We start from the raw sequence: 15653 nt of genomic DNA, 5'->3' as shown, positions 1-15653 counted from the left end.
GGAGCTGCCGTCTCAAGACCACCCTCAGCTGTCAGTCCCTCTCGGGGGATTGTCTCCACTGAAGAAAACCGTGTCACCTAAGGTCGTGCCTCTTCCAGAGGCAGCTCACATCCAATCAAACAGTTCTAGGCCCTGGGGACAAAAATAGCACTTGATTCCAATGGAGACAGACAATCAGAAACAGAAACCGGTAGTGTGTCTGACAGCGATGCGTACCACGGAGGAAAACAAGCAGGGAAGGGGAGAGTGTGAGTCTGGGGAGGGGGCGGGGTTTGTCAGCGAGGGTAGACAGGGACGGTCCCTGAGGGAAACAGGGTCGTCCTTGATCGGGGGCCCATGAGCAAAGACCTAAAGAACACGGGGCAGGGGGGCATATCATGAGTTCCACTCTCGCGCCTCCCCAGCCAAGTTTTACTTGCCTGAAGCAGTTCAGGGATCTAACTCAGCACCGTGGGCTACGCGGGGGCCCTGGGGGTGGCCTCGAGCGCACCCAGCAGGCCTCAGCCCGCGACCCTCCTGCACCTGCGCACGTCTGGCAGGTGCGGCGGCGAAGGCCGTGGGGGGTGGCAGGTGCGGCCCGCAGGTGCGCCGGCCCCGCCCCTTAGGGGCGGTGCCCTCCGGGCGGGGGCACTTCCGGGTCGGTGGCCGGACGTGGGGCGGTGGGCGGCCGTTGACCCGGTGACTGCGGCGCCGCCGGAGGCTGGAGCTGCCGTGCGGCTCGCTCCCGCCTCCCTTCAAGGGACATGGCGCCGCGCCCGCCCCGCGCCCCGCCGCGCCCTCCGTCCGCCCGGGTCTGACGGAGCCGGGCAGCCATGAGCGCCAACCCCCAGTGGGACACCAGCAGGGCGCTGGGGGTGGCCAGGTTCTTCCATCTGGTGTGCGGGGTCCGGGATGCCTGCGTGACCCCGTTCCTGACCCTCTACCTGCGGCAGCTGGGCTTGGCCGCGCCCTGGGTGGGCATCCTCATGGGAACCAAGCACCTGATCGCAGCCTTCTGGGCTCCCTTCTGTGCCTTCCTGGCCAAAAGCTACCAGAAGCGGAGGGTGCTTCTGATAGGCTCGCTGCTCGGCTCGGTGGGAGCCAGCCTGTTGATGGTCCTGGTGCCGCCCTTGGACAGAGACCCAGGGTACCGCTCGTGTAACGGAAGCCACAGTGTGACCGCCACGGTCCCACCACCGGCGGTCGCACTCACCGTGAACGTCACCTCCGCCCCCGAGCCAGCTCCGAACTACCCAGCGCCCAGCCTCCCAGCCGAGAGGAGTACTGGGGTCGGCCCAGGCGATGGCTTCAGAGAAGGGCCTGGGGAAAGTGGCCAAGAACCTTTCAGTCGTCTGCCCAGCTCCTTTGTGGGCTCCATCCAAGGAACCAGGACCACATCCCGAGTTCTCCTCCATCCTATTACTTCAAGAGTGAAAGATACTCCCCAGGAAGGTGCTTTTAGGGTGGTCAGTCCTGCCCATCCTTTGCTTGCTGGGGGTACGGTGTTGGCAAGTCCGGCCAACCAGTCGGCAGCCAGGGGGATGGCGGGGGCCCTCGACCTCTCCTCGGAAGGGTTGCGGTGGACTTTCATCCTCTCCCTGGGCTCCATGGTGGTCTGGGAGCTGCTGACATCCCCTGTGGAGCAGGTGGCCGATGACAGCCTTTATGAATACCTGGATTTTGTGGACGCCACTGACGGCTACAGAAGCCTGTGGATCTGGAGGCTGCTGGGCATGTCGGCAGGCGTGTGCGGCATCTCAGCCTTGGTGGGGCAGCTGGACTGCTTCCTGATGACAAGTGGCCCCCGGGGTGTAGTGCACTTCTACGGCTACTCACTTGTCAGCACCCTGGCTTTACTGGTGAGCATTGCCTTTCCCGTCCCCGTCTGCAGGCGGTGGGAGCCCAGCTACAAAATGGTCAAAGCCCTGTCTCTCGTCGGCGGTGACCCCCGCCTCATCACCCTCGCCCTCACTGTCTTCTTGATAGGAACCGCCACCAGCACCGTGCAGAACTTCCTGTTCTGGCACATGAAAGACCACGAGAGCACCGAACCGGTCATGGGCGTCTCAGTGGCCCTGGGCTTGCTGGGGGAAATTCTACTTCATCCTCTCAAAACTCCGTTGCTTAGGAAGCTGTCCAGGGTGGGCACGGTGGGGCTAGGGCTGGGCTGCCTGGCGGGGCAGCTTCTGTATTTCTCTTTCCTCTGGAGCTGGTGGTCTGTCCTCCCCGCTCAGCTCTTGAGCGCCGTCAGCCACGGGGCTCTGTGGTGGGCAGTCGGGGCCTCCATAGAGCATCTGGCCACTCCCGGAACAGAGAGGCCTCTGAGTGCCGTGTTCCGAGACCACTTTTACGGGGTCGGGGCCAGCCTGGGCAGCTTCGTGGGGGGCTTCGTGGTGATGCACTTCAGCTTAGCTGTGCTCTACCAGTCCTGCTGTGTGGTCCTGTTGCTCTGGCTGGCCTTGTTCCTGTCCATCCAGTCCAGACTGCCCCAGGAGCGGACAATCAACTACTCTAAGCTGCTGGCCGTGGAGGCCAGTGACACGAGTGATTCTGAGCAGGGGACCGAACGGGACTGGCTCGTGAAGGCCATGAGAGACGAGCACTCAGACTGGAGGGGCTGAGAGACTGTCAGGATGCGCTGATCTGGGGAGGAGCCAAAGGGATGGACAGCACTTAGCCTGCTGGGGACAAACCCCACGAGTCCTGCCAGGAGTGCAGGGAGCCTGCGGAGACAAAAGCATGTCTGTGCCAAAGCCCCACGGGAGCATCTCATCGCATGATTTTCTTTACTTTTGTAGTAAAAGGAGATTTAACTTTTGGCTGTTCAGTCTTTTTAAAATAATGGAGCAAGAATACATTTGCTAAAAAACAAAAATTTCCCTTTGTGGTCACTCTTTTTTGGCGTATGCGGTTTGCAAGAGCTTTGCGTGGTGCTGTTGATTTCAGCCACGACTGAACTGCTCAGGTGAAACCGACGGGGCTGGGAAGGCGATGGAACCGCAGGACTCAGTCGGCGGAGGGGGCAGCAGGCTTCGATGAGTCGTGCACATTCCTGTGGATCTTAAGGCTTGAGCCCGAGCCGATAAAAGCCATGCCGTGGGCAGGTAAGGATGGTCATGAGAACCGAAACTCTTCTCTCTGTCTCCCTCTCTCTCTCCACTAATGTACAGTGCCCACAGTCACACCCAGGGACTTAAGTCTCCAATAAGAGAAAATGATGGGACGTGTAATGTGTGTTTGGGGGGATAGGGGGTGGAGGTGAATAGGTTTTCATTCTTACTCTCAGATGTGTGCGTCACCAAAATGGGGTCCTTAGACTCGTCTTCCATGCTTAGATGAGGGCAAGAGCCGTTTCACATCCCCTGGATTCCCATTTTGCAGGCTCCACCTCTCAAGAGCACATGGAGACTTTCTGCATCTGCTCCGTGAGGGTGCGGCAGCCTCCTTAGGGCTAGGATGCTAGTACCTGTGCCATTGGACCTCCCACAACAAACCTATGAATAAATCAAAGTTGTTCACTGCATTTTACAAGCAAGAAAACAGAGTATTAGGAAAGTCACACATTGGGTCACTGTCGGAAACACCTCCAGAGCCCTGATCTCCTTCCCGCAAATCTGGTGCATTTTCCGCTATGCCAGTAGTTCCCAAGGCTGGATTCAGACACCAGCCACAAATTCGGGGGTCCCCAGGGCTACCCTCACTTCTGAGCAACTGGCTACAAATTTGGGGTTCCCACTTTCCCCCTCAGGTTCAATAATTCGCTAGAATGACTCACAGGACCTATGAAGGTACTACACGAATAATTACAGTTTTATTAGAGCCAAAAGAAGAGACACATAGCGTGAGGCCTGGAGGGTCCCAAACGTGGAGCGGCCATGTCCTCTCTCCACGGAGTCGGAATCCACCACCTCTGAGCCACGGATGTGTGCAAATACACGGAGCATCGCCATCCCAGGAGACTCTGGCATCCGTGGTCTCCATTACATCAGCATATGGTTCATTGAGTCATTGGTCTGAGACTCAATCTTCAGCCCCTGTCCCCTTCAGTCCCAACAGAAGCCAGGCCGTTGTCACATGGCTCAAAGCCCCAAACTTCTATTTAATCACGTGGTTGGTCTTTCTGGCACAGCAGTCCCTCCCCAGTTATCTCATTAGCATTAGGGTCCCTCACTAGTTACTTCATTAACATAAACCAGGGGCCCTCCCGAAGTCACGCATTAGCATAAACACGGGTGTGGTCCAGAGAGACCCACCAAAAATAACAAAGACACTCTTACAACTCAGGCTGCCTTCCAGGAACCAGGGACAAGGGGCAGCCAGCAGGCCCAACAGAAAACACATACACAGAACAAGACAAGCTGAATGTCAAGTGAGAAGTTCAAACAGTGTTTCAGGAAGTGTGAGGCAGGCGTGATGGTTGAATGCTGGGCGAAAACCTCATGGAGATGATGAAATAGGCCTGCGTATCGAAGGAAGGATCGGGTCACAAAGACTTAGACCTCAGAGGTGTGACTTTTACGCTAGTAACCAGCCACTAGATCGGTTCAGCATCATAAAGTTAAAAGCAAATGAAATCCTTAGCTCGCAGCCTCGTGGCTATCAGAGATACTGAGTTCTAACACATCTTGGTTCCGGCTAAGAGGAAAGTAAATATTGGATGAGCCATTAACCTTTCTGCTCAGCCTTACTTAAACCTTCATTTCCCAGGTGAGTTTGCAGAAAACTTGATCCTAGCAGGGAGGGGGATGGGGGCATTAAAAAAGAATTCTGTGCCAAACAATTTAAGAAATTATGTAAATGACGTCACCTCTTAGAAACTTACAATACGTATTAGCAATGAAAGATTCTGGAAAGCCCTATAACCAACAAATCTGTTTAACTTTGTTGGCCCTGTAATTCCCCTGACATAATACGTATCACAACCTTCTTCCAGGTACACAAATCAGTATCTTTCAGAGCTAGTGTTCCCTAGAAGAGGCTTGGAAAACACCAATGTTGGTCGTTTTCTGTGTGACCTTTGTGACTCAGGGACACATCTGGGCTCCCACACCCAGACTGGCAAGAATCGAGGGTATCTGTGGTACAAAGCTACCTCATTAAGTCAGAGCATCCACTCATTTTACAGGTGAAGCAACTAAGACTCAGAAGGTTAAAATTCAAAACCAGATCTGTTTGAGCCCATCTGCTCAAGCTGTGTGTTGAAACTGGCTCAGATAAGTGGAGAGGCTGTTCTACAAGGGTAGCGGGTGATAACCAGGCAGGGGCATGGCGGGGACAAGACGCTAAACTTGCTTGTGGATTTTGTATGAGGAGTTGTGGAAAACAGGCTGGAGACATGGGTTGGAGTCAGACTGTGGACACCCTCAATATCACCCTAAGGGAAAGGGAATTCACACAGGTTCAACCATGCCCACCCCCTCTGTGCCGGACACCTGCACATGTCACACTCATAATTCTCACCACACAAATGCTCATTTTACAGCAGGGGAAACTGAGGCTCAGAGAGGTTAACCGACTTAGCTGCCCAGGGTCATGACTATTGGATGGTGGAACATAGCTTGAACCCGGATCTGACCACTGCCAATCTCAGGGTCCTTCCTCTGAATATTCACGCTGCTTCCCGGAAGTGAAGATTTTACCAGCCAGCTGAGAGGCACTGAAAGCTTATACTCTGTCTTGCGGGTTGCACTGTGAACAACGGGTCTGGGTTGTGGGAGCTCCATCAGGGCTGGGACGTCTGTTTTGGACAGACCATTGCAATTGTCTGGGCAGGAAGGGGGCTGCATCTCAGAAGCATGTGATGATCTAATGATGTGACAACGTATGTGCCACGGATTGAATTGTGTCCCCTCCAAAGTCATATGTTGAAGCCCTAACTGCCAATGTGATGGTATTTGGAGATAGGGCATTTGGGAGGTAATTAGGGTTAAATGAGGTCATAGGGTGGGGCCCTAATCCGATGGGATTGGTGTCTTTATAAGAGGAAAAGGAGACACCTGAGAGCTTTCTCTCCCTCTCCCTCCCTCCCTCCATCTCTCCCTCCCTCTTTCTTTCTCTCTCTCTCTCCCTCTCTCTCCACCAGTGCAAGAAGAAAGGCCGTGTGAGGACACATCAAGAAGGCCACTGTCTCCAAGCCAGGAAGAGAGGCCTCACCAGAAATTGAATTTGCCAGCAATTTGACCACGGACTTCTAGCCTCCAGAACTGTGAGAAAATAAATGTCTGTGGTTTAAACCACCCAGCCCATGGTATTTTATTATGGCAGCCGGAGAAGACTAGTGCAGTATGCAAGGGAGTTTCAGAGATGGAATCAACAATATAGCCCTTGGTTATTGATTGACTAACGATGTGGAGGTTAGGGAAGAAGGAGATATCAAGGATCACAGATGATTTTGCAATTTTGAACCCATGTGATGAGGGAAAAAGTCTGTAGAAATGGCAGAGTCCAGAATGACAGAAAACCAGTGCCTATATCATAAAAATGAAAGACAATACAGAAAAGACATTACTCCTAAGCCTGCTAGGTCCCTTCCACAATGGATGACTGCCACCGAGACCAGGGATATGGCTGTTTGGTGATACTTGTGATGTGGGGCAGAGCAGAAGACATTTCCAAAATCAGAGGGCTTTTCCAGAGCAATGTTCAGGAAACCTGACTCTCTTTTCAAGTCTGGTTGGGAAATAGCTTGGAGACATGAGTTTGGACTGGACTGCAGTTCCTCTGGACCCTGGGAGCCTGTGATCTGTGATGGGAGGATGATGTGGTGAGGTGCCTTCTGTTACAGAAGTGAAGCTTAAGATGTGACCCCTCGGGCAAACCACTTACCCTTGCAAGGTCTCACCTTCCAAGTCTGAAAAGCAAGGGCCTTGGCCTCCATGATCTTCCAAATTGTGCCGTTTGATTGGACATGATCCGTTCCTTTGAGCCTCGGCCCTTCTCACCCGGCAGAACGGCATGGCGTCCTGGAACCCGAGGGATGTACTGAATGAATGTTTATTTCCTTCCCTGAACCTGGCACTGTGCCCCTGGTCTGCTGTGCAGCGTGGCCACATGGAGCCCCAAGTCCCAGCCCTAGACTGACCCTCTGCCCTCAAAACCAGGGCTCCAGGGGAGTGATGGGATGAACCCGAGGGGCAGTCCCTGGGGGCTGGAATTGCGAGCCTGTGGTTGGGGGTCTGCGGTGGAAGGGGGAGCCCCAGGCAGGCACCTTTAGCTCAGGGAACTCCCTCCTAGCGGCATCCGAATTCCCGCTCTGCACATGTCAACCATCATAGGCTGCAACCTTGGACTCCTGCATCCCCTCTACCCTGTGCCAGGGATGAGGGCATCCTCTCGGGCCAGAGAGGCCATTTTCTACCTCCACATGGAGTGCGAGGGCCATAAGCTGAGGGCCAGGAGCTGGGACCGCGGAGAACAAACCAGGACCGGAAGGGAGGAAGGGAGTCGGCCCGCAATTCAGAAGTGTTCCACCAGGGGGCACCAAACACACGGGGAAACACCCGCCTGGCTTCCTTTGGCAAACATGGGCCCGGGCCCTTCCCAAAGCTCCAGTTCAGGGTGAGGCCAGCTCCCTGAGGACCCTTTAGATCTTGAAGCTGGGAACTACAGGGGAAAAAAAAAAAAAAAACAACGAGGATCAGGTGCCACTGTTGAACTGGCTTTGAGTGAGAGATAGGACTCCTCCGGGAGAAGGACTTGGGAGCGGGGATGCTGCAGGGTTTGCAGTGGACTTGGCAGGTAAGAGACACGGGTACCAGCGGCCCTGCCAGCTCAGAGCAGCCGCTGGTATTTCTTCCTGAGGAGACAAGCTACCCTTATGCTGTTGGTCTTGGTCAGGGTGGGTGGGAGTCCCTGTAAGTGTGAAAGAAACAGGACAAATGGCTGCATGTACCACTTGAAGGTCCCAGGGCTGATGGGGGCCATATGGGGTCAGAGCCTTGATAGGAACAGTGTCAGCTTCACAGGTCCTCACCTCCTGCTTCTCAGCCCCCATCCGTCCAACCCTGGCTGCCCCTCGAGTCTCACCTGTTTATATTTGGGTGCCTGCAGTGAGGGCCTCACCAGCGTTTACCAATTACCCTGTTTTCACCAGCCTTCACCCCCTACCGATGGAAAAAGATGGGAGGATTTGTCACCTCTGGGAAAACCCTGAGACCCTCTGATACCGCCATGATACGACCTCTTCCTTTCTCTCCGGAAGCAGATGGCATCGACAAACTGCCTCTATTGTTCTTCGCAAGATATATTAAAACCTGTGTGCCCTTTTCCCAGAAAAGAGACTAGACTTCCAGTAAGGAGAGATTTTTTTTTTTTTTAAATTAATTAATTTAGTTAGTTAGTTAGTTTTGGCTGTGTTGAGTCTTCATTGCTGTGCGCGGGCTTTCTCTAGTTAGGGCAAGTGGGGGCTACTCTTTGTTGCGGTGCATGGGCTTCTCATTGCCGTGGCTTCTCTAGTTGTGGAGCACGGGCTCTAGGCTCGCAGGCTTCAGTAGTTGTGGCACGTGGGCTCAGTAGTTGTGGCTCGCGGGCTCTAGAGCGCAGGCTCAGTAGTTGTGGCGTGCGGGCTTAGTTGCTCCGTGGCATGTGGGATCTTCCCGGACCAGGGCTTGAACCCGTGTCCGTCCCCTGTATTGGCAGGCGGATTCTTAACCACTGCGCCACCAGGGAAGTCCCAGGAGAGAATCTTTTGCTTGGAGGTTGTAGAGGCTTTCAAGGTTTCCATTGGAGAATAGTGAGATGCTTGCCCTCCGCGGGGTGAATTAGGTGAGAGAGCTATGGTTGGGTGGTGTCACTACTGAACCTGCCATAAATAATGGCCACGGGGGGCCAGTATTTCTAAGGAAAGTTGTGAGAGGGATCTGAATGCCTTCCCCCCTCACAACAGCTGCCACCAGGCCAGTTGTGGGCAGCAAACCTACCTGGCTGTGTCTGTCCCAGGGGCTGGTGAGCCAGACCAGCTCGGGCGCTTAGGATATTTAAAGAAATACTGTCTTTCACAGAGGGGGTAATATCTGAATATGCTTGGCATTTTCTTGGATAGAGACTAAAGAAGCATTTAGAAAACAAAACCATTTTTTCAAATGAACTCTTCTGTGTTACTTGGTGCCCAGAAATCTTTGCCTTACTACAATCAAAGGAATCTAAGCAAGGTGACCTGGGAGAGGAGAGAAGAGATACCGGGTACCATTACTACATCCAAACTGGGGCCCACCACCAGCATCATGACGTCCACCAATGGAAACATGATGGGGTTTACAGGTGGAGGACAAAGTTTGCAAACAGGCACGTGTAGCATCAAAGCATACAATCAACAGAGCAAAAGGCAACCTATGGAATGGGAGAGAATATTTGCAAATCCTACATCAGACAAGGGGTTAATATCCAGCATAAAGAACGAACTCCTACAACTTAACAACAAAAAACAAACAACCCAATTATAAATATAGGCAAAGGACTTGAATAGACATTTCTCCTAAGAGGATATACAAATGGCCAACAAACACATGAAAAGATGCTCCACGTTCATAATCATTAGGGAAATGCAAACCGAAACCATGATGAGATACCCATTGTGGATGGCTGCTATCAAAAAAACAAAAACAAAAGACCAGAAACAAAAAACCCAGAAAATAACAGGTGTTGACAAAGATATGGAGAAATCGGAACCCTTGTACACTGTTAGAGGAAACGAAAAATCCTGCCTTTTTCTGAACATACATCTCATGAGGAAGCCTGTAACTTAGCTGCACCTGCACCAGCACAGGATGACTGCCTCACCTTTTTCTTATTTCCAATCCCCTTTCCCCACGCTCCCCACACCTCAGATCACCCTGCTTCTTTATCCCATAAATACCTCTAGGCCCTTGCCTTCAAGGAGGTGGAGCTTAGATCAGTTCTCCCGTCTCCCGGCCTCGTGAATAAACCCTTTCTCTGGTGCAAACCTCAGCGTCTCAGCGTTTGGCTCGCTGCACGTCAGGCAAACAAACCTGGCTTGGTGACAACATGAGGTACCTACAGTGGTCAAACTCATACACACAGAAAGTAGAACGGTTGTTACCAAGGCTGGGGGCAGGGGGAAATGGGAGGTGGTGTTTTGGGTTTTAGTTGGTGGGTATAGGGTTTTAGGGTTTTAGTTTTCCAAGATGAAGGAGTCTGGAGGTTGGTTGCACAACCATGTGAATGGATTTAACGCTACTGAACTGTATACTTACAAATGTTTGAGATGGTCAATTTTATGTTTCACCACAATTAAAAAAAATTTGTTTTAAAAAGAGGCAGGCCGGGGCTTCCCTGGTGGCGCAGTGGTTAAGAATTCCCCTATCAATGCAGGGGACACGGGTTTGAGCCCTGGTCCGGGAAGATCCCACATGCCGCGGAGCAACTAAGTCCGTGCACCACAACTACTGAGCCTGCGCTCTAGAGCCCGCGAGCCACAACTACTGAAGGCCTTGCACCTACAGCCCGTGCTCTGCAACAGGAGAAGCCACCGCAATGAGAAGCCCGCGCACCGCAATGAAGAGTAGCCCCTGCTCAGCGCAACTAGAGAAAGCCTGCGCGCAGCAACGAAGACCCAACGCAGACTAAAATAAATAAATTAAATAAATAAAAATTAAAAAAGAGGCAGGTCTAATGGAGGAAGGCTCTGTCTCTTCCTGAGTTTAGCTCTTGGAGCTGAGGGTTCTAGGGTAGGGAGTAGGGGTCCCAGCTCTGCACCTTTAGCGCTAAGAGAGCTTGAGGTTCCCCTGGGGGTGGGGGTGGATATTGCCTCCTTCCTTCAGCAAAGAAGCTGCTACCTTGTTCTCCAGCTACCAAAAGACTTAGCAAGGCCCAAGCAATTGTAGGGCCAGCAGAGCCATTCTTCTCCACGCTGTGAGCACTTTGAACTGTTTGGGAAATGAAAGGATTTCAGGGGACTCACAGCCTGGCTACACTTATCTCCAGGGCTGTGAGCCAGGATCATGCCTTGCATTTTCAAAAGTATTTTCCTTCCAAGATATTCAAGTTGTCGTCTGTGACCTGTGGTTCCAACTATAATTTTAGCCAAGGTTAAATCAAAGCTTTTGAAGCTCGCAGCTCATATTTCCACAATATACTTTGTAAAGTGTTCTGTCTGGTGTCCTGTCTTTTTTCTTTTCTTAAAAAATTTTTATTTTATATTGGACTATAGTTGATTTACAATGTTGTGTTAGTTTCAGATGTACAGCAAAGTGATTCAGTTACATGTACACATATATCTATTCTTTTTCAGATCCTTTTCCCATACAGGTTATTACAGAGTATTGAGTAGAGTTCCCTGTGCTATACAGCAGGTCCTTGTTGCTTATCTATTTCATAATAATATATATATGTTAATCCCAACCTCTTAATTTATCCCTCCCCTGCCACCTCTCCCCTTTGGTAACCAGAAGTTTGTTTTCTGAGTCTGTGAGTTTGTTTCTGATTTGTAAATAAGTTCATTTGTGTCCTTTTTTTTAAGATTCCACATATATTCCACATATAAGTGATAGTGTATGATATTTGTCTTTCTCTGTCTGACTGGCTTCACTTAGTATGATAATCTCTAGCTCCATCCATGTTGCAGCAAGTGACATGATTTCATTCCTTTTCATGGCTGAGTAATACTCCATTGTATATATGTACCACAACTTCTTTATCTGTTCCTCTGTTGATGGACATTTAGGTTGCTTTCATGTCTTGGCTATTGTAAATAGTGCTACAATGAACATTGGGGTGCATGTATCTTTTTGAATTATGGTTTTCTGTGGATATATCCCCAGGAGTGGGATTGCTAGATCATATAGTAGCTCTATTTTTAGTTTTTTAAGGAACCTCCATACTGTTCTCCATAGTGGCTGTATCAATTTACATTCCCACCAACAGTGTAGGAGAGTCCCCTTTTCTCCACACCCTCTCCAGCATTTATTGTTTGTAGACTTTTTGACGATAGCCATCCTGACCGGTGTGAAGTGATACCACATTGTAGTTTTGATTTGCATTTCCCTAATAATCCTGTCTTTTTTCTTCTTGTTCTGTAGGAATGTCTTCTACATTCTAGATATTCACCCTTTGTTGATTTTCATGCAGAAAATATCTCTGTTCAGTCTGTCACAATCTTTTAACTTTGGTGTCCTTTTTTGAACAGGAAGCCTTGATTTGTGATGTAATCAAACTTAAAAATTTTTCCCCTTACAATTTGTTTTGAGGATCGTGTTTAAGTATCTACTACCCCTGACTACCAGGTTACAAAGATATGTCTTACATTTTTCAATATTAGATCCACAGTTTTAGTCTCTCACATTAAGGTCTTTAATCCATTTGGGGTTTCCTTCACATATGCTTAAGATAGGCACCCACCTTTATATTTCTCCATCTAGCCAATTGTTAAAATACCATATATTAAACAGCCCACCTTTTCCTCTGCAGATTTATGGTACTGCCTCTGTATACCTAGACCTGCCTTTGAGTTCTCTGTTTAGTTTCTTTAATCTATTTATTCCTGCACAATGTCACACTGTTTTTAGCACTTGGCTTTGTAATATGTCTCAGTATTCAGTGTGTCCTTCCTCTTTGCTCTTCTTTTTCAAGTTTCATTTCCCCTTATAAATTTGGAGTTAGTTTGCACCATCTCCACCCAAAGTCTGGAATTTTTATTGGAATTACATTGAATTTGTACATTAATTTGGAGGAATTTGGCATCTTTACAATTGCTAAGTCACATTATCCATGAATATGGTATATCTCTCCATTTGTTCAGGTCTTTTTTATATCCTTTAATAAAGTTTTAAATTTTACTTCAAAAAGATCTTATGTAGTTTTCATTATATAAGATCATAAATACTTGATAGTTTCTGATGCTATTGTGAAAGGTAATTTTATTTTCTCTTATATTTTCAATTGGTATTGACTACTGCTGTCAAAACAAACCCTATTGGTTATTGTATGCAGGGCACCATCTCCAGTTATCTTGCTGAACCCTCTTTTTAGTTCTCTGTCTCTTGACTCAGTTGGGTTTGCTATGTAAAAGAGCATGTCATCTGCAACTAATATCAGTTTTGTCTTTACCCTGTTGACACTTGAACATTTTGTTGTCAGTGGTGATGGTGGTGATGAGGTTCATTGTCTTGGTTAGTGAGGACTTCTAATGCCATACTGAATAGTTATGGTTAAATAACCATATTTGTTTTGTTCCAGACCTTGAAAAGAATGTATCTAAAGGTTTAAGTATGATGTTTGCTGAAGGTTTTATTAAGTTAAAGAAACTCCCTTTTTTTCCTAGTTTTCTAACATTTCATCATAAACTATGTCAAGAATTTCCTGCATGTATGGAGAAGATGAGGTGATTTTTCTTCTCTACTCCATTTGTGTGATGAATTTTACATCAATATATCAATACTTTGGATTTTTAACTACCCATGAAATCTTAGATAGCCCCTATCTGATCCTGATAAGTTATGTTTTTTAAAAACACACCATTGAATTTGGCTGGCCAATATTTAATTGATTTGTTAATTAATTAATTAATTTTGCATTAATGTTCACTTTGTTTTCTTTCACTTTCCTTAATCAGTTTTGTCATTATGGTTATACTAGCCTCTAAAATAAGTAAAGCAGCTTTCCCTCTCTCTTATGTTTTCTATCGTATGGGACAACTTGTATAAGACAAACCTCAATAAATGGTAAAAACTGGTTGTGCTTGAAGGTCCGTAGAACAGGGGTTCTTTTGTACATCCAAGCGTTTATACACTTAGTTTTCTATTTGGTCATATGAAATTTTACATTTTTCTAGAAATTTATCCTTTTTACCCAAGTTTTCAGATGCATTGGTGTATAATTATTGAGTCAGAAACTTCTGCTCGCCTACCCAATATCCATTCTTCTCTCTTCTTCACCCAAATCGTGTTCCTGGCAGCAACTGTGTTCCAGTGACATGTTTAGCTTCCCAGATACCCTTGCAGGTGGGGAAAGCAAAAACTTTCCCAGACACAGGTTCCACCTCCTACATAAGCTTCATCCCCTCCTCTTCCCCTTTCCTTAGAGGAGAAACAGCCATCTTGCAGCCATAAGGCAAGAAACATGAGCAAGAAAATCCCACACTCAGCTGAACACAGTCCTTTTTGCTTAGTTACTCTTTTCTGAAGTTTGCATTTAGTGTTTCTAAAGGACCTGTGTTTGGTCTTGTAAATTTTTTTTTTTTTTTTTTTTTTTTTTTTTGCGGTACGCGGGCCTCCCACTGCTGTGGCCTCTCCCATTGCGGAGCACAGGCTCCGGTCGCGCAGGCTCAGCGGCCATGGCTCACGGGCCCAGCCGCTCCGCGGCCTGTGGGATCTTCCACGAACCCGTGTCCCCTGCATCGGCAGGTAGACTCTCAACCACTGCGCCACCAGGGCAGCCTGAGGTACTTTTAAAAAAAAATGCTTTCAAGGGAGATCAACTTCTAGAACAGTGAAGTGAGGATCTTGGTGAACCACTCTCCCATAAAAACAACAAAAACACTGGCAATACAACTAAAGTCAACCATTTGAGTACTCTAGAAATGTACCAAGGCCACTGACTGAACTGAAAGTTATCTATCCAAGAGAAACTACTGAACTTCAACAAGACAGTGGTGTCCAGCCCTCTGTCCCTCCCCAGCTTGGTGGGCCAGTAGCCATGAAAAGTTAGCAGTCTCAAAGCTGATGGAGAAGTCTGATTTCTCTTGGAGTTCTGTTAAAAGCCCATTCCTAGAGCACAGTCAATATTTTTTCCAAGTTAGAAGCTACCTGAAAAATCTCCATTCCCAAGGTGTTATGGCTATTCGGGGGTGGGGGGGGGGGGGGGGGGGGGGGGAGGGAAGGTGGTATCCCTAGGGCATTACCAAAAACAATAGCAATCTTCTAATAATATCTCAGCTGCCTAAGGTTGTGATTTTGGTTGCAACAAACAGAAGCCTGGCCAACAACAACAGAAGTTTTAAAGGAAGCCCTGGAGAACTAGAAAACCACAGGGAACTTTGAAAAGCTCCACCATATTCCTAGGGATCTAGAAGGCTGTGCACATGCACGTGGTTAGGAAAGGCCTTTGGAAAAAGGCTGCAGGCACTCACCTCTGACTGACCTTTAGGCCCTGTGTACTCAGGAAGTGAAAGCTAAGTCTGTTCTGTTAACTGCCTGAAGTTTGAATGTGTGTCTTCAGACACAGATCTCCTTGTCAAAGGGTAGAAGACATACAAGCAAGGCATTTAGCGAAATCTTTAGACCGATCATCGGCTTACCGCTAAATTATACTGAACCAGGAGTGAACCCTAGGAAACCAGACTTTAAAATACGAAGTTAAAGAAGGGGGGGGGGGGTGATGCGTAACAGAGAACTCAAGTGCTATACCCTTCAGGGAATACAGAATCTATAGAATTAATTGAGGAAAGTCACTAACAAGCAGCAACTAGAAAAACAATAATAAAAAAACAGCAGCAACAACAAATCTGGGGAGAAAGAATCTGATTTCAAGTTGTTACAATATATTCTTTTAAATATCTAATTTCTGACAAAAATTTACAAGACATGCAAAGAAACAGAAAAATTTGCCACATAATAGTAAAGTAAACAGCCGGCAGAAAATATCTCTGAGAGGGCACAAATGTTTAATTTAGTAGACAAAGACTTTAAACCAGCTGCTACAAATATGTTTAAAGACCTAAA

The 15653-nt window shown here is 48.4% G+C and overlaps 2 protein-coding genes across 2 annotated transcripts in view; both read left to right on the top strand.

Annotated features, from left to right (window-relative positions):
- Positions 1-3040, top strand: part of PIK3R6 (phosphoinositide-3-kinase regulatory subunit 6) — a 52105-nt gene extending 49065 nt beyond the window's left edge. The window contains exon 21 of the mRNA XM_027131039.1: positions 2926-3040. Coding sequence (XP_026986840.1) covers positions 2926-2935 — 10 coding nt within the window. The 3' untranslated portion in view covers positions 2936-3040. The remainder of the gene's footprint in view (positions 1-2925) is intronic.
- Positions 261-2854, top strand: MFSD6L (major facilitator superfamily domain containing 6 like). Its single transcript, XM_027131044.1, has one exon. The coding sequence runs from the start codon at positions 813-815 to the stop codon at positions 2598-2600; it is 1788 nt and encodes a 595-aa protein (XP_026986845.1). The 5' UTR covers positions 261-812; the 3' UTR covers positions 2601-2854.
- Positions 3041-15653: the final 12613 nt, after the last annotated feature.

The sequence above is a fragment of the Aethalodelphis obliquidens genome, unplaced genomic scaffold, assembly GCF_003676395.1.
Source record: "Aethalodelphis obliquidens isolate GAN/ISIS:26980383/991018 unplaced genomic scaffold, ASM367639v1 scaffold38, whole genome shotgun sequence".
Taxonomy (NCBI): Eukaryota; Metazoa; Chordata; class Mammalia; order Artiodactyla; family Delphinidae; genus Aethalodelphis; species Aethalodelphis obliquidens.
Note: the sequence above shows the minus strand (reverse complement) of the source record. Positions and strands in the feature narration are given on the sequence as shown.